Consider the following 26,956-nt stretch of genomic DNA (forward strand, 5'->3'; position numbering starts at 1 on the left):
AGTGTAAACACATATAATAAAAAAATGAGGATAAGTATAGATAACATAAATATAAATAAATGTGCTGAAAAATAGTGAAAGTAGTGTGAAAAAAGTGAAGACAAACAAATTAAAAAATACATCAAAAAATACAAAACAAAAATAATTAAAATTATCCATTAAAATAATAGACCAATTCATTATATGCTAAATAAATTTGATAGATCACATTATTACCAATCATACAGTGTTGATATATAATCAAAATTTTTTTTTTAAATAAAATAAACTGTAATTAGTTATATGAATAAAGATCCATTATATACCAATAATTTAAATCCATATCCTCATCCATAAGTAAATATAGTGATATTGCAGATTTTCATTAACACTTAATAATGAATATTCATAAATCTAGATCACCAACATAAACATGTGACATAATTCTATAGAAAAATTAAACAATCAAAACAATGTGTCAATGCTAATACAGTGAATATTAGTGAGTAATAATCAACAAAGTAAATTTGTATATAAATTAATAAAACTCAAATAGTTAATCACTCATTCATCATAAACAAATCATAATATAAAAATGATTAGAAAAATTTTGTTTGTTATCAATATTTATTCAACAATTAACATAAGGTCAAGTGACACATTATTTTAGCAATAAGAATTACAACTCTTGTCCTAGATAAGATAGAAGGCAGTAAATTAACACCGTTGATATTCAAGCATTATTCATTAATACTATAAATCCTATGTTATTTATGATGAGTGTTTAAAATATTGTCTAGAATAGATGTTAGAGGTAATGTAATCTTATAAAAAAAGCTACATAGCTATTTCCTTCATTCATCCCCTTAGGGGAGAGGCAATCCATAAGGAATATCATCTTGGTTTCCCATTTTAGAAGTTCTTGATCTATATCACCCCCTCTAATACCTAGGTTGATTCGTTTCAAACCATATGCCTTCAATCCTATTGGATTGCCATTATGATATTTGAGGAAATGTCTTGCCACCGAGGTTAGGGGTTTAAGTTTATACTGATCTTGTCTAGCATTACGTATAGTACCAACATGTTCCAAAATTCGAACTTTAAGAGGCCTGATGGTTTTACCTACATAACCTTTACCACATGGGCATTCAAGGTGGTAAATGACTGCTGTAGTTTTGCAGTCAATATAATCTGTAATTTCCCATCTCTTTCCATGTTTGTCCCAAAAATGATCTTTTTTCACTATATACTGACATGATCTACATTGTCCACATTTAAAGACTCCCTTCTTTTTGTATAATGATGGTTTAATAGTATTAAGATGACTATGTACTAATTGGTCCCTCAAGTTTCGTGATCCCCTCCAACTTGATTGCACCTTAGCTGGTAATATTTTGGCCAGATCATTATCTGTATGTAATATCTGCCAATGTTTTTGGAGAATTTGGTTAATCTCCTTCCAATTATTATTGAAAGTTCCAACGAATCTAATAGATTCTTTGTTTTGTTCATGAATTTTTGGAGTTAGAAGAGAATCCCTAGGGTATTGTTCAACTTCTTTCACTGCTCTTTTGGTCATAGTTTTACTATAACCCCTTCTTTTTAACCTCTCACATGTTTCGTTCTTCCTTACATTAAACAGTTCTGGTTGTGAGCAGTTCCTTTTGACCCGTAGCAATTCCCCTTTGGGGATTGCTTTGATGGTGACAGGAAGATGGGCACTAGTGCTGTGTAATACGCTGTTGGTTGCAGTACTTTTCCTATAGATATCAGTAGCTATTGTGCCATCATCATCCACCCGTATAGTAAGATCAAGAAAGTTTATCTCTCTTTGGTTCATCTCCATGGATAATTTCAAATTCATATTGTTGGTATTCAAAATGTCTATAAAACTCTCACATAGCTGTCATTCTCCATCCCACACTATTAAGATGTCATCTATGTACTGTAAGTACAACAAAATGTGATCTGTATAATTTTCATACACTTCGCTGAAAACTATCTCTCGCTCCCACCACCCCAGGTAGAGGTTGGCATATGTAGGGGCACAAGCTGTGCCCATAGCCGTTCCTCTCACCTGGAGGTAGTTGCGCTCGTTACAGATGAAATAATTCTTCTTCAAAACAAAGTCCAATAATCGCAATAGAAATTCATTAAACTCACAATGTGCTTCCATATCCAGGAAGTATTTGGATGCTCTTATTCCTTTATCGTGGTCTATACTGGTATATAGACTCTCGACATCACAAGTCACCAACCATACTCCTGGTTGGACTACCAGATCTTGTAGTTTACGAAGGACATCCATTGTGTCCCTAGTGTAGGATGGTAATGTGAGGAAATGTCTTCTAAGGTGCTGATCAACAAAAATACTGGCTTTTTCCGTCAGGCTTTTAACCCCCGAGACAATCGGTCTACCTGGAGGAACCTTGTCATTTTTATGTATCTTGGGTAGTAAGTAAAGGGTAGGTATTGTAGGATTATTTACTTGTAGGAAATTACCATCTCTTTTACTGATGACTCCATTATTCAAAGCTTCTGAAATCATCCGATTGTATTGATTAAGAAAATTTTTAGTAGGGTTGAATATTAATTGCTTATAACATCCCTCATCATTGAGATGTTTGTGCAGTTCTTCTACATACATTTGTCTAGGCCACAACACTAAGTTCCCCCCTTTATCTGATGGCTTAATAATTGTATCTTGCCATTCCATCATTTCTTTTATGGCTTCTTTCTCCTCTAGTGATATTATCATTAGATATGAAATGATGTTTAGATCTATGAAATAATTGATCTAAGTCTCTGGATACAAGGTCTTGATATACCTTGACTGCAGGACATATTTTAAAATCAGGGTAGAAGGTTCATTTTTTCTTTATTTTACTCTTGTCATAGGGTTCCATTGTTATGATTCTTGAGGGATCAGTTTCTTGTTTCAATTCTTCTAGCATTGTCACATATGGGTAGTCTTCTGATGTGAAATTACTCTCACTACATACTGGTATAGTATTTTCATTCTGAGGCTTGTGTTTGGCAAAGAATTTTTTTAATAGTATCTTCCTAGTGAATAGGTTCAAGTCCTTTTCACAATCAAACCTATCCATCCTCTGTGTTGGTGAGAAACAGAGACCTTTTTGTAGTATATTAGTCTGATCTTCTGTGAGGATCTTATCCGTAAGATTAATAATTTTAAGTGAATCATCTCCTTTTCCCTCTAAAAATGGGAGATTCATGATCACTTCCTCTGTCTTCTTTGTTCTCGTGGATCTTCCCTCCAGTCTCTCATGTCTCTTTTTCTTACTCCTCCTCTTGCCCCTCCGAATTTTGCAGTTTGCATTTCTATACCATCTCTTCTTCCCCCCGGGGTTTTGCCTAAAAAATCCCTTCTATATTGGTTATGGGAATTATCTCTACTCGTACCTTCTCCTTCTGAGGAGTTGATATCCGATGTAGTATAATTAAGGGTATTTGATGTTCTTTTACTTCTATAGTTGGTATTCCACCTGTAGACTCTGTTTTGTAAATAATCATTTTTGTCCCTATAAAACTTCCTCTGTTTAATTTCTATAACCTCTTGTTCAGATTCATCTACCTCTTTTTTGTATTTTTCATACACTTGTTGGAATTTATCTAGAGACTCAAAATTTTTGAGTTTTTCCCCTAGGACAGTTATTTTCCCCTAGGACAATAACTGTCCTAGGGGAAAAACTCAAAAATTTTTAGTCTCTGGATTTCTATTGACATTATTGGACTTCGTTTTGAAGAAGAATTATTTCATCTGTAACGAGCGCCACTACCTCCAGGTGAGAGGAACGGCTATGGGCACAGCTTGTGCCCCTACATATGCCAGCCTCTACCTGGGGTGGTGGGAGCGAGAGATAGTTTTCAGCGAAGCATATGAAAATTATACAGATCACATTTTGTTGTACTTACGGTACATAGATGACATCTTAATAGTGTGGGATGGAGAACGACAGCTATGTGAGAGTTTTATAGACATTTTGAATACCAACAATATGATTTTGAAATTATCCATGGAGATGAACCAAAGAGAGATAAACTTTCTTGATCTTACTATACGGGTGGATGATGATGGCACAATAGCTACTGATATCTATAGGAAAAGTACTGCAACCAACAGCGTATTACACAGCACTAGTGCCCATCTTCCTGCCACCATCAAAGCAATCCCCAAAGGGGAATTGCTACGGGTCAAAAGGAACTGCTCACAACCAGAACTGTTTAATGTAAGGAAGAACGAAACATGTGAGAGGTTAAAAAGAAGGGGTTATAGTAAAACTATGACCAAAAGAGCAGTGAAAGATGTTGAACAATACCCTAGGGATTCTCTTCTAACTCCAAAAATTCATGAACAAAACAAAGAATCTATTAGATTCGTTGGAACTTTCAATAATAATTGGAAGGAGATTAACCAAATTCTCCAAAAACATTGGCAGATATTACATACAGATAATGATCTGGCCAAAATATTACCAGCTAAGGTGCAATCAAGTCGGAGGGGATCACGAAACTTGAGGGACCAATTAGTACATAGCCATCTTAATACTATTAAACCATCATTATACAAAAAGAAGGGAGTCTTTAAATGTGGACAATGTAGATCATGTCAGTATATAGTGAAAAAAGATCATTTTTGGGACAAACATGGAAAGAGATGGGAAATTACAGATTATATTGACTGCAAAACTACAGCAGTCATTTACCACCTTGAATGCCCATGTGGTAAAGGTTATGTAGGTAAAACCATCAGGCCTCTTAAAGTTTGAATTTTGGAACATGTTGGTACTATACGTAATGCTAGACAAGATCAGTATAAACTTAAACCCCTAACCCCGGTGGCAAGACATTTCCTCAAATATCATAATGGCAATCCAATAGGGTTGAAGGCATATGGTTTGAAATGAATCAACCTAGGTATTAGAGGGGGTGATATAGATCAAGAACTTCTAAAATGGGAAACCAAGATGATATTCCTTATGGATTGCCTCTCCCCTAAGGGGATGAACGAAGGAAATAGCTATGTAGCTTTTTTTATAAGATTACATTACCTCTAACATCTATTCTAGACAATATTTTAAACACTCATCATAAATAACATAGGATTTATAGTATTAATGAATAATGCTTGAATATCAACAGTGTTAATTTACTGCCTTCTATCTTATCTAGGACAAGAGTTGTAATTCTTATTGCTAAAATAATGTGTCACTTGACCTTATGTTAATTGTTGAATAAATATTGATAACAAACAAAATTTTTCTAATCATTTTTATATTATGATTTGTTTATGATGAATGAGTGATTAACTATTTGAGTTTTATTAATTTATATACAAATTTATTTTGTTGATTATTACTCACTAATATTCACTGTATTAGCATTGACACATTGTTTTGATTGTTTAATTTTTCTATAGAATTATGTCACATGTTTATGTTGGTGATCTAGATTTATGAATATTCATTATTAAGTGTTAATGAAAATCTGCAATATCACTATATTTACTTATGGATGAGGATATGGATTTAAATTATTGGTATATAATGGATCTTTATTCATATAGCTAATTACAGTTTATTTTATTTTATTTTTAAAAAAATTTTTGATTATATATCAACACTGTATGATTGGTAATAATGTGATCTATCAAATTTATTTAGCATATAATGAATTGGTCTATTATTTTAATGGATAATTTTAATTATTTTTGTTTTGTATTTTTTGATGTATTTTTTTATTTGTTTGTCTTCACTTTTTTCACACTACTTTCACTATTTTTCAGCACATTTATTTATATTTATGTTATCTACACTTATCCTCATTTTATTATTATATGTGTTTACACTCACATTCATGTATACATTCTCTTTTTTTCACTTATATGCACTTTAATACTTTTATTATATTATTATTAATGTAATAATCATGTACACTCACTAATATAAGATTAGTTTTTATTTAATCACACTTATTATTTCTCACTTGTATTTTGTTTTTATTTATTTTTTATCTTTACCTTACTTATCAAATTAATATTATAAGTTATTGGATATCACTTATTCATCTATGTTAATACTATTCTATATTGGCAATGATAGTGAATGACACTTTTTCTATTGTTAATTGCATCATTTATATATGTCATGGCTGACGGAAATATTATAAATTTTTTTTGATTGGATGAACAGACCAACTAACCATTCAAATAAAAGCCAGGAAATACACGAACGGCTTCAGTAATAAATTTGTCCTCTAAATCACGTGATCGGCTCTGAATAACATGATAGGTGGAGGAGTGAAATAAAGAGACACAGATGGAGGCAATCGGGTTAAGCCTTGAAAAAGCATTAACCCAGCGAAATGCGCGTCTGCGTTTCTCTTGCTGTGTTTTCCTTTCCTCATGTATAATCCAATTGTATCTATTTGCTAGTGTGTCATGTTGGTGTTACTGTTTAAATGGCAATAGTGGACTATACCCGCTAATCACTAATGCATAGTGACTATCCTTATTCCTAATTACATGGATTCAGCATTAGTATTATCTGGGCTCTTATCCCCTGTGTGTGCATAAGATCGACAGCAAGCACAACAAACCTATTGAAGTGCATTGCAATATTGATAGCATGCATATTACCACAAGGCATGCCAATTAATATGATATACATCTGTCAATTGCACATAATTTAATTGGTTCTAGAGTTATTAGGAGCGGGTGATGGAATATTGATAGTACGCATATAATGAAAGTGTACTAAGTAATACAGGAGACACCCGCTAATTGTACATAACTCGTTACTGCAAACTATTAACAGCAGGCGATGGACCCAGCAAATAATATCTGGTTTTTGTCTCCACGTATAACTTAGAGGTGGATTAAATATTGTGCACTGACGAATTTGTCAAAAGCACAGACATATATCCTCATGATAACATTATACTTACTTTTGTTATATATTTAACAGAGATAGAATTGGATTATTATGTGATTATAAGTCAGCTTAGCGCTAACATTAATAAGCCATACTACAGATTGACACATTACTGATAGTAACATACTGTCAGTATTTTGTTAATATTATTAGCAACATAGTATCCCAATTTCCTAAGTTACACATTTTTTAGGTGGATACATTTTTTCAAATCTGATCATAACAAAGTGTCATTAAAACATAAATACGATATATTTACCATATTTACATGTCCACAATATCAGCTGTAATATACATTATAAGCCACGAAAAGGCTGATAGTAATAAACTAATATTGGTGAGTTCCCTATATATCACAGAGCATATATTCCCTTATGTGATTTTTCTATGTGATTTCTCTGTGATATTACTTACACAAATTCTTGTTATTAATAAAATATGGGAACCCCACAGCTGTACTAATTAATAACTTACACTGATAATGGGGAAGGAAACACAGTAAACGAGAAGTTTTTTAACCACATTCATTTTATTTTATTTTTTATGTTTTCACAATTTATGTTTATTTCTATATAGGTAGTTTTAATATTTTGCTGTTTTTCTGTATTTTTATTTGTCAATAATAAAAGTTAATTTTTAACATTTACGTATTGTGCGCCCCAAATCAAACTGTTCTGAGTCCAATAAGGCTCCGAGGTGCAGAATCCGCCGAGACGGGATTAGAGTGGACTTCTGCCAGTTGATTAGCCAGCCGTGCCGTTGCAGTAGCGCAATGTTCAGGTCCAAGTGGCGTAGAAGGAGCTCTGGAGATCCTGCCACCAATAAAAGGTCGTCCAAGTATGGCAACATGCGGACTCCCTGCAGCCGCAGAGAAGCCGCCATGACCGCCATCACCTTGGTGAACACACGTGGTGCTGTTGCCAGGCCAAAATGTAACGCCCGAAACTGGAAATGGTCGCTGCGGATTGCAAACCTGAGGAACTGTTGATGGCGCAAAAGAATAGGGACATGCAGGTAAGCGTCCAGTATGTCCAATTACACCATGTAGTCCCCAGGTTCCAGCGCCAGAATGATGGACCGTAGGGTCTCCATCCGAAACTTTGGAACCCGCAAAGACTTGTTGAGAGCCTTGAGGTTGAGAATCGGACGATACGACCCATTGGGTTTCTGTACCAAAAAAAGATTTGAATAGAAACCCTGGCCCCTCTGGGAGAATGGAACAGGCACTATAACTCCAGCCTGGAGCATAGTGTGCAATACCTTCCACAGCTCCGTAGCCTTGTTCCGGTCTGATGGTAGACCCGTGGTGAAGAATCGAGCCGGGGGTCTGTGCCGGAAAGAGAGGGCGTACCCGTGGGAGACCACCTCGAGAACCCAAGTGTCTGTCGTAGTGACCGACCAACACTGGGCGAACTGCAGCAGCCGGCCTCCCACTTTGGGATCCCCCAAAGGGAGGCCTGGACCGTCAGGCTGCAGGCTTGTCATCTGGCTTAGGGGCCGGACGTCTGGTACTCCATGCCTGCTTCCGGGGCTTGGCCGATTTCTTAGGGCCAGCCTGTCGAGGAAAAGACTGTGGTTTGGGCCTGCCCTGGGCCCTATAAGACCGAAAGGACGATGGTCCAGAACCAGAAGGAGCAGCGGCCGACGGGAGACAAGCCGATTTGGCTGCCGCCAGCGTGGCCACAATCTTGTCCAGATCCGGACCGAAGAGAACTTCTCCAGTAAATGGCAACGCCTCCAAACCCTTTTTGGAATCTGCGTCCGCTTTCCAGGATCGCAGCCACAAGGTGCGACGAGCAGCCACCGTTGCTGAAGAAATTATAGACACCAGAGTACTAATGTCTAAGGCCGCCCTGTTGATATAAGTGGCCGAATCACGGAGATTACCAATCAACTCCGCCTGTTCGGACAGTCGGAATCAAAAGACGCCTCTAATGAATCCGCCCAGTGCTCCATCTGGCACCCCAGCAAATGGCCATAGCCGGCCCGCAAGGGAATAAGCGGACTTCAGGCAGATCTCCACCTTGCGGTCCGTAGCATCCTTAAGGGAGGACATGGATGGCATCGGCAATGTGGCACTACGGACAAGACGGGTCATGTGAGAATCCACCTGTGGAGGGGATTCCCACTTTGCAAAATAATTATCCGCGAACGGATAAGCCACTGCCAGGCGCCTCTGCGGCTGGTGTCTTTTGCCAGGCTGTTTCCACGCCTCCTCTAAATGGTCCACTAACTGACCCGAAAGAGGAAAGACTGTGGCATCGCCCTTCACATCTTTAAAGAAGGCATACTTTGATTTAGCCGCTGGGGGAACTTCGTCCTCAATCACCAAGGCTGTGCGGACTGCCCGAATAAGTCCAGGAATATATACCTTGGACTTAGCATCAGTGTCCTTAGTATGGAGAGGTTCCTGATCGTAAGGATCCAGTATCTCCCCATCATCAGACGTCCCCTCGTCATCCTCATAAGGAGCCGACAGAGATGCCACCAGCCATTTATGTGGCCGCATCACAGACTCCCCTTGCAACACATCCGACAAGTGCTGTACAGAACTCGTCAGGGAGTTAACCCACGCCGGGTCCTGAGAAACCGGGAGCGGGGAAATAGGGAGACTGTGGGGTACCACCAATTGTCGTGGGAAACCCTGCATGGGTGATGACACCACTGACTGCTGGGACAAACCCATCGGCGGAAACGCGGGCTGCGGAGCTAACTGGCCCACTAAGGTTGTAAGCGCCTGAGCGAAACAAGCCCAGGGTGGCTCCTGTACCGGTGCTGTAACCGTAATAGGCCATGCCATAGACAAACACTGCCGGCAGAGGCCCTCCGCGCTACCCTCCCCCTCCGCTAACGGTACTTTACACATAGCACACTGTAGTCGGAGAGGAAAATCACTTTCAGAAATGATGGCACCAAGTATGTGACCCCTCTCACCAATTATATATTAAATAGGCAAGAGACCACCCTGCAGCACCACACCGCAAGGGCTTAGCAGAAAGGACAGGGACAGTAATAAAGCTGACAGTTAGAAGAAAAGTTACAGGCAGCAGCGCTAGCACAGTCACATTGCAAAGAAAAATCAATTCCTGCACTACCAACGCTGATCACTCATCTACGCAGACACAGGGCCTGGTAGGACACAGCGCAGCATACACAGACCTGACCCAAATCGGAGGAGAGGTATGCGGGAGGACCCAGACCACGATGCTTCCGTCCAGCGCTTCCAGCAGCATTCACCATGCGTTGAAAAGATGGCCGCCGAGGAGCAGAGAGGAGGCTGGCCTGGGGGAGGAGCGCTGCTACTGGACCAATCGGCAGTGTGCAGAGAGGGCTGTGTGCAGCAGGGGAGGCGCCGGCTGTGAGACAGGGAAGGCACGTTCCCCTGGCATGCATTTAACCCCCGGGACACTGCAGCGCTACCGCTCGGCTGCGGTCCGCTGTCCCAGGGGGTAGTGGAAGCGCAGGTTCAATACCTGGCTCCACGCTGCAGCCAGTCCCCAGGGAGCCCCCTGCCTGGGGACTCTGGACCATGTGACAGTGGGGACCCACCGCGGGACCCCGTTGCTTACCTGCGGTCCCCCTTGAATCCGGCCATGGTCCAGAACATCTGGGGTTACCGCTAGCTGTGACCCCAGATGCTCACCAGCATCCCCGGATCGGTACCGGCAATGTGTCCGTGGTTGCCATGTGTGAGGCTTACATTTCTAATACTGTACTTAAAGAGGATCCTCCTTCCACCATTTGTGTGCCCTCTGAAAATGTGGGGATGAGCAGCACAAGTCAACATGCTGACGTATAAATTGAGGATGCTTCTGTGGAATTGCACCAGGAGGATGAGGAGTATATTTACGGAGTTGGCGATAACAACAAGAATGATGAGGATGTTGATGATGAGGAGGATGTTTTTGTAAAAATGGTACATCAGGCAACAGTTGTTGCCCATGGTGGGAAAAAGCCCATTGTTGCCATGCCTAGGCAAAGCACCAAAAAATCCACTTCTCATGTGTGGAATTATTTCCACCCAAAACCAGACAACCTTTGCCAAGCTATTTGTAATCGTTGCCATGTAACAGTGAGTAGAGGTAAGGACCTTAACCATTTAGGAACCTTCTCCCTGTAACGTCACTTGCAGCGCATTCATCAAATTGGAAAGGGTATTTCAAATTCTGAGACTTTGGGGACAAAAAAACGAACAATAATCAGTCCAGTGTCACCTAGCTGCTCCCTTCTATCTAGATCCTAGTGCCTGCAATCTCTACCACCAACACCTGCATCATCATCAACATCCTCATTCATGATTGGAAGTAGTCCTGCATCCAATTTCATAAGCATGACTGACTCCTCTCCTATACATGATTCCTTAGAAGGATCCTAGAGTGCTATGCCTGTTGCTGCTGCTGGGGGTGGATCTTCATCCCAGAAAGGGACCAAGAAGACTACTATTAGTAGTAATTAAAAAAAACAATTGACTATTTAACAGTCCTTTGATAGAGGAAGTAAGTATAACAGCTGTCACCCAGTTTCACAGCAGATCACTGATGCCTTGACGGTTGTGCTAGTATTAGATGGTGAAATAATAAAAAATGAGGATGATAGTGTGGAGGAAGTGCAAAAGGAGGATGAGGGGGAAATTTGTGTCCTATCTGACGCTATTGAGGATGTTGATGATGAGAATGTTGTTTGGGTAAATCAGCCACCAGTGGCAGTAGTTCTTGCTCATGATAAAAAGAAAGCCAGAAAAGCCACATCTTGGGTGTGGAATTATTTTAATCTAAATTCTGACAACAGTTGTGAAGGCATCTGTTCCATTTGTAAAGCCAGCAGAAGAAGGGACGTTAACCATCGGCACCTTCTCCCTGTTACGTCATTTGAAGCGAGTTCATGCAATTTGTTTAACAAAATTATCCAGTCCAGTATCAACTACCAGCAGTTTGGACTAGCACATGCAATCTCCACCACCAACACCTTCATCATCAACCTCCTCCTTAATAATTGAAGGTAGTCCTTCCAAAAAATGTTTTGTGGGGGCCCATACAAACCAAGGAGTTCAGCCACTATAGTGTCAGTCCTCCTTGCTAAAGTGCTTGGTTTATTAAACTGTGCATGTCCTTTTTAATTAATTCCACATAAGAGTGGGTAGGAGGGACAATTCCATCTTGCACCTCTTTTCTTTACATTTTGCACAATTTGGCCCATTGCCGACTGACATTATTATAGTTAATTAAACTGCCATCCTGTCTGGCACTGCTGTGTGGCAATGTTTCATAGATGTCCTATATTTTTTTTAAATTCCCCTGCGTTTGTGCGGCTGCTCTATTGCTTACTTTAGCCAGCCAGCTCGCTGCAGCCTTTGGCCTGTATTGGTGAAAAATAGTGAAATCAATATTGTGAGCTGTGAGGAGGTTGAAAATGCATGGAAATTACTGAAAATCATTGTTATTAAGGTTAATAATACTGTAGGAACAAAAACAGGCCCAAATTATGTGGTTTTAGCTGTTTATATAATTTTTTGGAAAAAATACAGATCCAAAACCTAAAAACAAAACACCAAGGAGATACAGATCCAAAACCAAAATACAGGGGTCGGCGCACATCTCTAATAATAATACACTATACAGTGCAGTGCATAAGGAGACCAATCTGTACATCTATGTCTAGGGCAGTGCTAGGTTCTTGTGCTGCTCCCCCAGACTCCCGAACTTGCTCAAATGATCTGGAATGGAGCCCACATCTGAAATAAAAACAATCAGCTCTGGCAGGATGGCCCTACTGCTGCATTTAATGGCTTACTGTGATCGCTGGTCCCTATATGCTGGAATTATGACACACAATACACTTTGTATGACACATATTATAGCTGCTAAGTGCTTAGTATACCCTCTTCATGGACTGGGCACACTTGCTTTAAAATCAAGCATTTGGAAACCCCCCTCTAGAAATCCTGCGTTTTCCCCTGAGACCACCCCGCACAACCCCACATCTCAACTAGTTCTCCACACATGCCACACAGACCTCCTGCCATAATATATATATGACTCCCAATATGCTCTTCAGACCTACCCACATGCCTCCCAGATCCTCTTACATTATTTCAGGACACTCTGTGTAGTACAGTTTAATTTTTTTGGGGAGCGGAATTCATCTGTTAATCCTAATTGGATTAACAGATGAATTCTTAAAAGGGGTCTTGGGGTATCTATTATTATATGTGTTTGTTAATAAACTTGTTTCTGTGTTTTATTAGCATTTTTCACTAGTGCAGTACAGGTGCCAGGGTCCCAGGTACTATGCAAGGTGACACTTGTGGTTCTCCAAGAGTTAGCATGCTCTGATGGCCATTTTTGGCAATTGAGCCATGATGGGACTTATAGTTCACCAAAGAAAAAACCTTTTTTTTTCATATTAGTAACAATTCTGGTGCATGTAGCGTGCATAGGGCCTGATTCAGCCAGGAAGGCACGCTAGCAGATGCACGCACCCGTCCGCTGCGAGAATATGCTAATCAATGCATACACACGGAGACCGCAGCACAAGATGCAGACGCCCAGCCCCTTATTAAGCCGCTCATCTCCCTTTACTCACAGACTGATCAGCACGCAAGATAGCGTAAACATCGGTAACACTGAGAACCATCCAACCCATTAGCATAATAGTGGTTGACGTGCCGCAGGATTTTGGCCACTTCCTGTGTACAGCTTACGGTATGGCTGCATATGCCACCACACTACCTTAATTATGCACACCCCTATAACGGCGTCATAATGCCTGCGTTTGACTGACCACCCCCCCGTCACCACCCACAAACAGCACTTCCTGTCAATCAATTTCTGAAGGTTCTGCAATAATAAGTAATTTCCCACTATAACAGTGCCACGATTTCTTTTCAGCACTCTCACACGGCTGCAATTTTACAGACTTGCATGTAACACATACAGTTTATACTCACACACATACACATCCAGCATATTTCCCTCCTCCCAACCCCCCACCACCCCCCCTGACATATACCCCATTTGCTGTGCTGTATCAGCCACTATAAAAATCTTTAAGTATACTATTTATTGCTGTTTGACTTTATGACATGTACACATGACATCTTTCAGCCAATAGAGAATGTAATGGCGTGTTTTCACCATTACATACAATATTATTGTTATTTTATATTCTGATGGCAAAACCGCCACAAATCAGCATATTTGAAAATGATCAGCTTAGTAAATACAGCCCAAGGACTCAAACAAATCATCACAAAAAAATCTCTAGAAATGATGTGTATGCCCCTGGACGGCATTCAGCAATAGACACAATTTATGAGCCGTATTCAATTAGAGACGAAAAGCCGTAATAGGCGAAAAAGTTTCGCATATAGACGCTTTTCGCCTGGTCGGAACTTATCTCCAAATTCAATTCCAGACGGAATTCGCCTAAGTGGAAACTCAATGCAATGTACTGTAATAGGCAAAAAAGTTTCTCCAATGAATAGCAGTTAAAAAGAAGTGCAAAATCTTTATTTTGGGGTGCAAACGTGAGGCAAAGACCCAGAACCCTTGGGACAGTCCCCCAAAGGACAAATCTGGGGGGAAAAAACCCAAAAAACCTAAGAACACCTCAAAAAAGTACTTTCATTTTTGGGGCGAAAAAGTAAAAAGTGGGGGGACAAGCATAAAAACTAGGGAAATAGACTTCTTGGGGGTCTGCAATGATGGGTCAGGTGTTTTTGGGATTGCAGGTGTGTTTTTTACATTTTTTAAAAGTTCATTTTAGAAACATTAAAATATGCTTGCACCCATTTGCCAGTACCCCATATGTGACTGGACTACTTATTTTCATCAAAAATTACTGCTTTATGCCATTCTTCACCACTTTTGCAAAGACGCTAATAAGAAGCAATTTAAACTACTTAAGTACCCCAAACACTTTTATTAGGGTTATTAGTACACATCTACAGTGATTCCCTGTTAGTGCATCTTTTTTTGGGGTACAGACTGATTTCCCCACTGCTGACAGTACTTTCCGCTGGTTCCGAATTCGCCGCTTTCCATTTTCGTGTGTTTAGGAGTTGAGTAGGGCGAAAAGCAGGGACGCGCACAAAAAGTTTTCGCCTCTGAAACAGGCGAAGGAGACGGAAAGTTGGACAAACGACACTTGTGTGAGAATCTGGATGTGGGTATATGGGGGGCAGAGGGAGGCAGGTTGAAGCCTTGCCTAGTGTGCTGAGAAACCTTGCACCAGTCCTGCATATCCAAACTTAAATCTAAATTGCAGTATGTCATTTGTGGACTACATGCAAAAGTAGACAGTATTTAACCTGAACGTAAGAAAAAAAAATAGTTTCACCCTTAGCATTGCTTATGGTTTATCCAGGTGCTAAGGTGCAAAGTTACTCCATTTATTATAAGGGCCCTTATATTAAGGCTGACTCGAAAAAAACTGAATTCTTCCATAGAGAACTCCTGAGGGGTGAGGGGGGGGCATGGTGTTTAAGGGGCTACACCTCAAAAGCTATTGGAGGTACCGAGCTGAAATTTGGCATGGATGGGTAGAACCGTCGCTTGGTGCTGCATGCCAAATTTTTGTTGTTGTTGTGGAACTACAGGTACCAGTGGGCCCGTAATGTGCATGCGGGGGAGGCTTGCTGGGACCTGTAGTTCCAGAGCAAAAGACATCTTCCCCCCCTCTCCTTGCCTATCTGTCCCCATCCACACCACTCTGTCTCTTCCCTCATCCACTCCACTCTTATCCCATCTGTGCAGCTCTATCTTCTGCTCAGACCTCAGTTGCATAGACTGCATGTGTGTATTCCAATGAGCATGCCATTCTGTGAATTAGCAGCTCTACCATTTTGTGAGTGACAGCAATCTCATTCTGTGACAGTGCTGAATCTGCAGTTAACCACAGGTGTCATGGCATACCATATCTGTATTGCGCAAGGAACACGTCCATTAAGGCATCAGCCTTAATGATCGGAATTTCATTGCTTTTTTGACTTTGAGTGCCAGGAATTCAGTAGGTTTTGTGAAATTTCAGATCATGTCTAATGAAGCTTCAATGGGACATGTGATACCGTAAGGTTTTTTGTCTATGGAATTTATTTATTATTTTTGCTGTTGTGCTCCAAAATCAGAAACAGCCCCTAAATGTTATACAGAATCCATTAATGCTATTTTGTACTGTAAAGTTATTAGTTTGGGCTTGTGCTTTTTGTCTTACTACTTGTTTTGCTATTATGTTTTTAATAATGTATTAACCATGTTTTAAAAATATAAAAAATGTCGGATTGGACTGCATGTAGGGAAGATCAGATGATACGACCAATGACCCCACAGGAGTGCGCACTGCACACAATATAGTGCATACACACTGGGCGATTTTAATGATTTGTCGTTCTGACGCAACGGAATCAGGTCTAGTGTGTAGGGGCCTTTACAATGCATTAATATAAGCTTAAACACTTTATAAAGCTCTACTTAGAAGAACATACTTTTTATAGTAGTCACAAGCAGCACTTTCAGTGGTCATATTACACCATTTAGTTCTCATATACAGTCGGGGGGCAGGGTGGCAGCTGCCCCCTGGCTGATACACTTTTAAGGATTTAGGGGCACGCCCATGAGGCAGGCAGAGGATGCTCCCAGGCAACAATTAGAGCTGACAAGCAACATTCTCTGCCTTTCTACCGTCATCTGTCATGTCCGGATTTCAGTCCAGAGTCTGTCAGACTGTCACTCTAGGCACACGCAGTGAATCCACGATGCAGCCTGAGTGGCTGCCACCTCACCAAACTGTAAGCTGCTAGCATTATTGATTGGTGGATGGTGCTATCCATCCACCAATCACAGTTGTGGGAGTATCTAAATGCTGATTGGTGGATAGCTGGAAACTACAGTGCAAGTGGCCAATCAGGCTCAGGTTAAGAGCCAGAAACAGAAGAACACAGAAGGGACTGCAGCAGCAGGAGCCTGTACTAGGGTATGTATATGTATTGGGCAGTCCCCATAGAACTGAGGTCTCATTTAATATTGATCTTTTATCAGCAGTTGGGGCATGATTTTAATTGAGGGGAAAGAGGGGTTGTCACTTATAGGGGTGTTAATTGACAGGATTTCAATTGACAGAGAAGCCGGAGGTTGTTAGGTTTGCAGGGGGTGGGGGACAGTTCTAGAATATGATTGTTATTCTAGGGGAAGGGGTTGTTAGATTTAGGGGCAGTTCTGGGACATGATTTTAATTGCGGTAAAAGGAGGGGTTATCAGGTTTAGGAGAGGCAGTTCTTTGACATGGGTCGGGGCTCGACTTGGGGGACAGTTCTGGGGTATTATTTACATTGAGGTAGTTGTCAAGTTTGAGACTGATTATAAAGTAATTGAGGAAGGAGGGGTGATTGTCAGGTACAGGGTATGTTTGCAATTGAGGGAGGAGGGTTGTCAAGTTTGGGGTATGATTATAATTGGAGGAGCGGGTGAGGTTGTCAGGTATGGGGTATGATCATAATTGAAGGAGTCTGTGTGATCTGGGGTCTGATTTTAAACTAGAGAGGAAGGGGAACTGACCTGTCAGATCTGGGAACTAATTTTTAATGAGGAAGGGTGGTGTCAAATTTGGGATCTACTTGTTAATGTATAAAAAATTGGGAATGATCATTTATTTCTTTTACCAATATAAAGTAGTCACTGTTTTGCTTGTGTTGCTTGGTGTATATGTAGCAAATTGTTTGTATTGTGTTATATAAATGTATGTTTTAATATCAAGTCAGTAATATTCTTATTTATTTTTACCTATAGGGGTCGATTCAATTAGCCATGAGGTGGCTTGCCCCGCGAATAAGTGCAGCTATATAACGCAGTTTCGGTGGCTCTGAACACGCAGCTGGGGCGGTATTGAGCCGGGACTGGGCAAGTTCAGCTGCCATTGCTGACATTTCTACACCATTTCAACTGAAGCTTTCTTCTCCTGCGACTAATTGAATTGACCCCATAGAGTGGCACTTTACTAACTCCATGTATTAGTCGTACTATTAATTATTTATGATTTGTCCTGGTTTGTGTCAGTGCCAGCGCTCACGTTTGTATGTTGTACATCATGTGGTACACCTGACCACTACGCATATATTTAGCTTTTGCTAATTATCATCATCGTACATCACACTACACTTGTTGCAGAAGATGCACCAGGCGTATTTACACTTAGGACCAACTCAGTGGCTGCAGTTCCATCAATACGCCCTCACTGAACATTATCTACATGAAATTGCTCATAACAGCCCAGTTATGCCTCCTCAGCCATTAGTGGAAATTCACTTGAAATGAGTACTACCCTGTGTCAGTTACACTTGCATATGCCTGGTTTGTGCCTATTTTTCTTTTGCCGTACGCTGGTAGAAAGCCAGGGCCACTTGCTTGTATTTTCCCCCAGGCTAAAAGCTGCCAGACCCTGACTATTACCATTCACCAAATAATGTAACAAGCAATCCCAGACCAAACATTTTTTTGTAATTGCCATTCTGTAGGACTTCCATAATGCAGATTACTTGCAAATGTACATTAATTAGTAACATAGATATGAAACATAATACACAAGAAAAATAAAAGAATTGTCTAATATTGGTGAACACTTGAATGGAAAAAAGGAGAGAAATTCCTCTTAAAATATAACCTTTATTGATACAGTATAAAACATCATACACATTAAAATATAAAAAATATATAAACACGTAAAAAAAGTGATACAAAGTTGGAAATGTGAGGTAATAAAATGTCACATTGAATGCTGCTATTTTTGTATTAAATTATACAGTACTGTACTAAATTGTAACCATGACTATAAATAGAGAATAGTGTTAGTAAGGTAAGTCCATATAACCCAGAGAGAGGGAAATCCCCAATAAAGAATATAATAAAAAAAAAGAAAACATATATATAATTATAGAGAGATAGAGATCATATATGGTTTATATACTGGAAATAACACAGTTTAAACTTATAGCTAATAATAAAATGGCCCCCATTCAAGACCTATTCATCTTCCTCCTCAACATCACTAAAACCTGGCTTTCTCCCACAGCTCTCTACTATGGTGACCTCTTTTTTACTCACTCAACAGGAGATGGTGTGTTCGTCAAGGCTTTCATCTCCTCCAAATCCTCCAACTACCAGTGTCTCATCACCAACTTCTCTGCCCTCCCCCACTCCTATATCTCCTTCCCTATCTGCCTATATCTCCTCCCCTATCTGCCTATATCACCTCCCCTATCTGCCTATATCTCCTTCCCTATCTGCCTATATCTCCTCCCCTGTCTGCCTATATCTCCTCCCCTATCTGCCAATATCTCCTTCCCTATCTGCCTATATCTCCTCCCCTATCTGCCTATATCTCCTCCCCTATTTGCCTATATCTTCTTCCCTATCTGCCTATATCTCCACCCCTATCTGCCTATATCTCCTTATCTATCTGCCTATATCTCCTTCCCTATCTGCCTATGTCTCCTTCCCTATCTGCCTCTGACTTTGTCATCTTTTCACCTCCAAAATAGAATCTATCAGACAGGAAATCTCTACCTGCCAGACACCTTCTGCCCCTGTCTCCTATCCTAGTTCTTCTCCCTCTAGCTATTACTCCTTTTACTCCGTCATCCTCATCATAGGGAACAAATCCAAGTTCTTCTCTCTTCTCCCCTGGTCCCCCTAACTCATCTCTCCCCTATTCAATCTACCCTTAGGGCCGTATTCAATTGCCGGCGAAAAGCCGAGATCGGTGAAAAGTTCTCACTGGTGATGTCATTTTGCCAGGTGAGAACTTTTCCCTGTATTCAATTCTAAAGACTTTTTGCCGGTGCGAAAAGTCTGTGCCTTGTAACCAGCGGGAAAGATTCGCCTCTGAAAGGAGTCGGAAAAAAGTGCAGAATTGGGGGTTTGGGGTGCAAAGTTGCTTGAGCACACCTTCAGCCTTGGGACAGTCCCTCAAAGGTAAACTGTGTCCAAAAAATCTTAAAAAATATTTTGTTTTGGGGGCGAAAAAAACTAAATTTGGGGGACAAACTTAAAAACTAGTGTAATAGACTCCAGGGGGTCCCCCAAGTATTCCCCATGTGTTTTTTGGATTGCAGGTGTTTGCTGAAGGTGCATTTTTAATATTTTTTGAAAAACGCACTCTAGCGATTATTAACCATGCTTGCACCCATTTTCATGTACCCCAAATTTGTAGGGACTACTTATTTTCTCCTTAAAAACCTTATGATGCTATTCTTCACCACTTATGCAAAGACGCTAAATAGCACTAATTGAGATCATTTAAGCACTCCAAATACCTTCAGCAGGGCTATTCGGGGGGATCCATAGTGATCCCCCATGTCAGTACATCTTTTGGGGAGTGCCAGGATGATTTCCCCATTTCTGAAAGGACTTTTCGACGATTTGAGTTTCGCCGGGATGCGTTCTCGCATATTTTGCAATTGAATAGGGCGAAAAGCGGTAACGAGCGAGATACTTTTCCGGAGGCAAAGCAAGCGATGACGGAGAAATCTCCGGCATGCCAAAAGTCTGGGACTTTTCGCCGGCAATTGAATACGGTCCTTAATGTTAAGTAATATTTCTTTCAGATAATAATAATAATAATAATAATAATAATAATAATAATAATAATAATAACAGTAACACTGATTTGTACTGTCAATTAAAAAAAACTGTAATACAAACTGTTTTATAATACCATGTTTTATTTAATCCGGCCTCCACCACCCCTAAATAGCCGGCCAGTCACACTCCTTTGATACTGTTGTTATTATTATTATAATTATTATTATTAGTTTTAATAGCAAGTTTATATACTGGAAATAACACATTTTAAACTTGTAGTTAATAATAAAATGGCCCCCATTAATGACCTATTCATCTTCCTCAACATCACTAAACCTGGCTTTCTCCCAAAGCTCTCTACTACGGTGACCTCTTTTCTACTCATTCAACCAGGTGATGGTGTGTTCTTCAAGGCTTTCATCTCCTCCAAATCCTCCAACTACCAGTGTCTCATCACCACCTTCTCTGCCCTCCCCCACTCCTATATCTCCTTCCCTATCTGCCTATATCTCCTCCTCTATCTGCCTCTGACTTTGTCATCTATTCACCTCCAACATAGAATCTATCAGATAGGAAATCTCTACCTGCCACCTTCTAACCCTGTCTCCTATCCTACTTCTTCTCCCTCTAGCTATTACTCCTTTTACTCCATCATAGGGAACAAATCCAAGTTCTTCTCTCTTTTCCCTTGGTCCCCCTAACTCATCTCTCTCCTATTCAATCTACCCTTAACATTAGGTCATATTTCTTTCATATGCTAACAATAATAATTGCAATAATAATAGTAATAACAATAATGACAGTAACAGAGATATGTACTGTCAATTTTTTTTGTAAATAACTAAAACACAAACTGTAGGTTTTATTTTTATATGGACACATATTTACCCTGTTTTAGTTAAAACCCGGCCTCCACCACCCCTAAATAGCCGGCCAGTCACACGCCTTTGATATTTATTATTATTATTATTATAGTTATTAGTTTAAATAATCTCTCTTCTCCCCTGGACCCCCTAACTTCTCTCTGCCCTATTCATTCTCCCTTTAACCCCTCCCTTCAGCAATAATAGCATTAGTAGTAGTAATAATAATAATAATAATAATAAAACCCGGCCTCCACCTCCCCTAAATAGCCGGCCTGTCACACTCCTTTGATGTTTATTATTATTATTATTATTATAATTATTATTAGCTTAAATAATCTCTCCTCCCCTGGTCTCCCCTAACTCCTCTCTCCCCTATTCACTCTCCCCTTAAACCCCTCCTTCAGCAATAATAGCAGTAGTAATAGTAATAATAATAAAACCCGGCCTCCACCACCCCTAAATAGCCGGCCAGTCACACTCCTTTGATATTTATTATTATTAGAATTATTGTTATTAGTTTAAATAATCTCTCTTCTCCCCTGGCCCCCCTACCTCCTCTCTCCACTATTCACTCTCTCCTTAAACCCTTCCTTCAGCAATAATAGCAGTAGTAGTAGTAATAATTAAAATAATAACAATAATAAAACTCGGTCTCCACCACCCCTATATAGCCGACCAGTCACACTCCTTTAATGTTTACTATTATTATTGTGATTAGTTTAAATAATCTCTCTTCTCCCCTGGTCCCCCATAACTCCTCTCTCCCCTATTAACTCTTGCCTTAAGCCCTCCCTTTAACAATAATAGCCATAGTAGTAGAAGTAATGATAATAATAATAATAATAAAACCCGGCCTCCACCGCCCCTAAATAGTCGGCCAGTCAAACTCCTTTGATGTTTATTATTATTATAATCATTGATATTAGTTTAAATAATCTCTCTTCTCCCCTGGTCCCCCCTAACTCCTCTCTCCCCTATTCACTCTCCCCTTAACCCCTCCCTATAGCAAAATTAGCAGTAGTAATAATAATAATAATAATAATAATAATAAAACCCGGCCTCCACCACCCCTAAATAGCCGGCCTGTCACACTCCTTTGATGTTTATTATTATTATAATTATTGTTATTAGTTTAAATAATCTCTCTTCTCCCCTGGTCTCCCCTAACTCCTCTCTCCCCTATTAACTCTCCCCTTAAGCCCTCTATTACTTCTACTACTAATAATAGCCATAGTAGTAGAAGTAATGATAATAATAATAATAATAATAATAATAATAATAATAATAATAATAATAAAACCCGGCCTCCACCTCCCCTAAATAGCCGGCCAGTCACACTCCTTTGATGTTTCTTTTTTTAATTATTATTATTATTATTAATATTAGTTCCATCCTAACTCATCTATCTCCGATTAAATCTCCCCTTAACCCTTCCCCTTAGCAATAAAAATAGTAGTAATAATAGTTCAAATGATAATAAAAATAATAGGAATAATAATAGTAATAACAATTAAATAATAATAATAGTAATAACATCTAATGTATCTAAATTATTTGTAGAAAATGTAAAAATACTAAAAATATAAACATGTTTTAAAAATTCTAAAAACATAAACATGTTCTTCTTTTCTTCATCATGGTTCTGAAGTGCTGTGTAATAACAAAAAAAAAAGTAAGACTTTAATGTGTGTTTTCTATGGTAAAAAACACACACACTACAGTATCTTATTCTGTTTGTTGCTGTGTGATCCTGCACTATGGATGCAGAAGGTCTCCAACATGCATTGTCATCTCCTGCCAATATGTCTTATTTCTATACCCAGCACCCTCATCATTAGATCTCTCATATTGTGACTATTCATGATATTAATTATCGGGATTCGGACCCCGATAATTAACATTCTAACTCGATGCAAGCGTGGAGACAGCTTATCCGAAAATCAGCTGTCTCCCCGAACTGTTTCACTGTTCCTTTCAGAGCAGTGAGACAAGTGCACATGCGTAACCTACAGGTCACGCATGCGCACAAGAGCCCCGTCGTCTAGAGGAAGGAGTTGGACAGGGGTGGAGGGATCCGAAAGAACCCTCTTTGCTATACGGGACTCCTTCCCATAGGAAGGAGAAGGTTGCGAGCCCGGAGCCAGAGCACTTGTCATCTAAAGATGGCGAATACTCCCGCACTCAAGGCTCAAAAATATTGTATTTTCGGAGCTTGATTAATTCTGACCCCATACTAGTGTATGGGGACAGTGGCCCATTCAGCAAGAGGAAGGTAAGCAGGAGATATCACGGATACCTTCTTGATGAATGGCCCGATAACTTAATTTCTACAATTGCAGGTGAAAATGTTCATTGTCCCCTGCTTTTATATAAATTAAGTGATGATGAATAGGCCCCTATATGATGAAACAAGGGATGCACAGGATGTTATTGTTCATTTACTCATTTAATCAGTATGTGAGGTAATATATTCCCTATCCTGCATTACCTGTTATCACATAGACAGCAGGCGCGTAACCAAATGGGATAGGCCATCCCCTTCCCCAAGTTCAGTCATACATTGTGTGGCTGCACAGTGACTGGGTATGAGATCATCTTACACTGTAGCAAACTGATTGGTGGATGGTGCTGGTCATTCACAAGATGGAGTAGCTGGAGGTCTCCATACTTTAATTAGTGAATGTCTGAAACTATCCACTAATCAGAGTGCAGGCTGCTGTCACATGGCCTGTACAGTGCACAGACAGACAGCAAGACACCACAGGAGGGGTAAGTTATTTAATTGTTTCACCCTACAGATATGTGATCTAATTTCATAATAATTATACCAATAAACTTTTGGGAGTGGGCTCAGGGCCTGATTCAGAGCCGCTCGTAAGCGGGCGCTCGTTCACTCCGAGCGATGTTCGCACATCTGCGCATGCATATGGGTTGTAATGCGCATGCGCCAACCAGTCAGTGCGGTCGGAAATCGTCTGCTCGCAAAATAGCGAATGCCTGCTAATTTGAGTGATAGGATGAGGCGTTTGTGGGTGGTAACAGGGGAAGGTGCTTGAAAACGGGGAGTGGAGATCCGAACGCAGGCGTGCCAAATGGTCAAAACGGGCATTTGAAGGGTGTGCATAATTAACAAAGCAGCGTCATCGACCACGTCACTTGGTTGTCTTTTAGTCTGAACTGCTCGCATGATTGCGGTAGGAAAATGCTACCAGAAGAATAGCGAGCAGTTCATACGCCTTTTGATGTACTCGATTAATCTAATAAATAGTGGAGATGACGTATGATGCGAGCGGCCAAGGGCGTCTTTACAAAATAGTGAGCGCATGTTTTGTTCGCTCGCTCAGACATAGAGGCGTCAACAGACCGCAAAGAGCGAGCGCTCAATTTAAATAGCCAGCCCCTTTTTCTGAACGACCGTCCGCAAATAGCGTCCGGCTCTGAATCAGGCCCTCAGTCCAGGGGCGTATCTATAAAGGGTGCAGGCTGTGCGGGGAACATGGGCCCCTGGGTCAAAGGGGGCAACGCACTGCACACCCTGCACCCATAATATTACGTACCTCTCCAGAGTGGCACATCGGTGCGGGGGTCCTGCGCTGTAAAACGACCACGGTGGCCATTTTCCCGTTGTTTGCGCATGCGCAGTACAGGGAAAATGGCCGCCTCTGCAGTGCCCAGAGTCTATACCTCCAGCGCTGGCCGCGCACAGCTCAGTGCACTGCCGGCCGCCGGGCGGAGAGGAAGGGGCCTATGTCGGAGACTGCACACGGGCCCCCTCCTCTCTAGAAACGGCGCTGGCTCAGTCTCATAATTACTTCAGAGATCTGATTTTATATTATATTATATAGAAGGTAGATTTAAATTATATTATGCTGTATTATATTATGTATATTATATTGTGCTGCTAGAGATCTACGGTCTCATTTAGCATTATTGCAGAGATTGGTAAGGAGGGGAATATTTTACATTATAATGTCATCAGAGATATGGGGCCTGATTTTGAATTACAGAGATTGAAGTATGGGGTACTCTATATTAAAATGCCAACAGAGATCTCATGAACAACCATGGCTGTGTATGAATCTAATAATTAAGACACTTTCATAGAGGAGCTGACTATAAAAACTCAAAGTTCAATATTATCACCAGCATCAATCAACTGATTTGCTGAGTGACAGACATGAGCCCTGAGATGTATAAGTCACCCTCTTAGAATTTACCTTCTTCATCCAGCGAGAAGTCTAAACTATTCCTGCTGGGAGGTGGTGACATAATCAGTAGAGCACATCCTCAGAGGTGACCTCAGAAGAATAGAAAAGAAAATGTGTTAAAATTATACTCTTAACTTATAAATAGAATATACACATACAATATAAACATGAATGCGAAAACCATCAGCTTAAAACCATCTCTTCGTTCCATAACCATCTTCCAGGTGTTAGGCCATCTCGCTCCATGCAGTTGGAAGGCTGGTGTTCTGGGGATGGTCCTCCAGTTGGAGCCCACATATGAGAACCCTCTAAACAGCTCCTGGTCCATTGAGCTCAGTGGTGTTATCTGAGCCTCTGCTGCTTCCATCTCCTCGATGTTACATCCTCTGGAGCTGTGTTCAATGGTGGGCTACAGGAAGAAGAGACAAATAAACATCCATGTACTCAAATCTGATTTCAAATTCATAAAAGCTAAAAGTTTTAGAAAAAAGTAAGATGTGACATGTATCTATGGATCCGCTGATAGCACAGACTAATGTAGTGTGGTTCTGCCTCTCTATAAAGGGTGCGGGGTGTGCGGTGCATATATTGTAGGCTGCAAAGTCTACTGGCGCCCAAACCATACCAGGGCCAAAACTAGGATTTTTCACACCCGCGGGAAGGCAGTAATTTGGCCCCTCCCCCCAAAAAAAACAACAAAGAAGAATTTTTTTTACGTGCAATGCATGTGCACTCCTGAAAAAGGTGTGTTGTTTCATGTATTACATTACGCCACACAGTAACGCCCACAACACATTATACCACAGTAATGTCCCTTACAACACATTATGCCACACTAATGCCCCTTACACATTATGCCACAGTAATGCCCCTTAAACATTAAGCCACCTTAATACCCCTTACACATTATGCCACAGTAATGCCCCTTACACATTATGCCATAATAATGCCCTCTTACAAATTATGCCACAGTAATACCCTTTACACATTAACCCACCATAATGCACCTTACACATTTATATCCCCCTTCCTTCCCCGAAGCCTCTCACCTTGTTCCCAGGATTTGAAGCCTCTCACCATAAAATTTGGAGCTGCACGCCGCATTGGCAAGCTTGCTTTCCAGCTAAGGATTTGGGGCCACATGCCTGCATTGGCAGGCAACCGTCCACAGCCCTTGAGAGACAAACACCATCATCATTCTAATGTGACACCGGTCATGGGCCTATCAGAGCTTGCAGACCGGCAGCCGCTGCTGATTTGCAGCTGGTCCACGAGCTCTGATTGGCTCTCAATTGGCGCCACATGAGAATGATTGCAGCTCTGTGCCTCTGCAGGGCAGCGGGCGGCTGCCTGCCAGTCCCGGCGTGCAGCTCTAA

At 40.6% G+C, this 26,956-nt stretch overlaps 1 protein-coding gene across 1 annotated transcript in view; it reads right to left on the reverse strand.

Moving 5' to 3' along the window:
• Window positions 1-2,849: 2,849 nt before the first annotated feature.
• The window catches only part of LOC148521950 (protein kinase C delta type-like), a 33,698-nt gene continuing 9,591 nt past the window's right edge, over window positions 2,850-26,956 (reverse strand). The window contains exons 8-9 of the mRNA XM_088474315.1: window positions 25,739-25,989; window positions 2,850-3,357 (exon numbers count right to left, since the gene is read on the reverse strand). Of these exons, the coding sequence (XP_088330441.1) occupies window positions 2,850-3,357; window positions 25,739-25,989 (759 nt within the window). The remainder of the gene's footprint in view (window positions 3,358-25,738; window positions 25,990-26,956) is intronic.

Source organism: Taudactylus pleione, unplaced genomic scaffold (genome assembly GCF_031769625.1).
Source record: "Taudactylus pleione unplaced genomic scaffold, aTauple2 ptg000154l, whole genome shotgun sequence".
Taxonomy (NCBI): domain Eukaryota; kingdom Metazoa; phylum Chordata; class Amphibia; order Anura; family Myobatrachidae; genus Taudactylus; species Taudactylus pleione.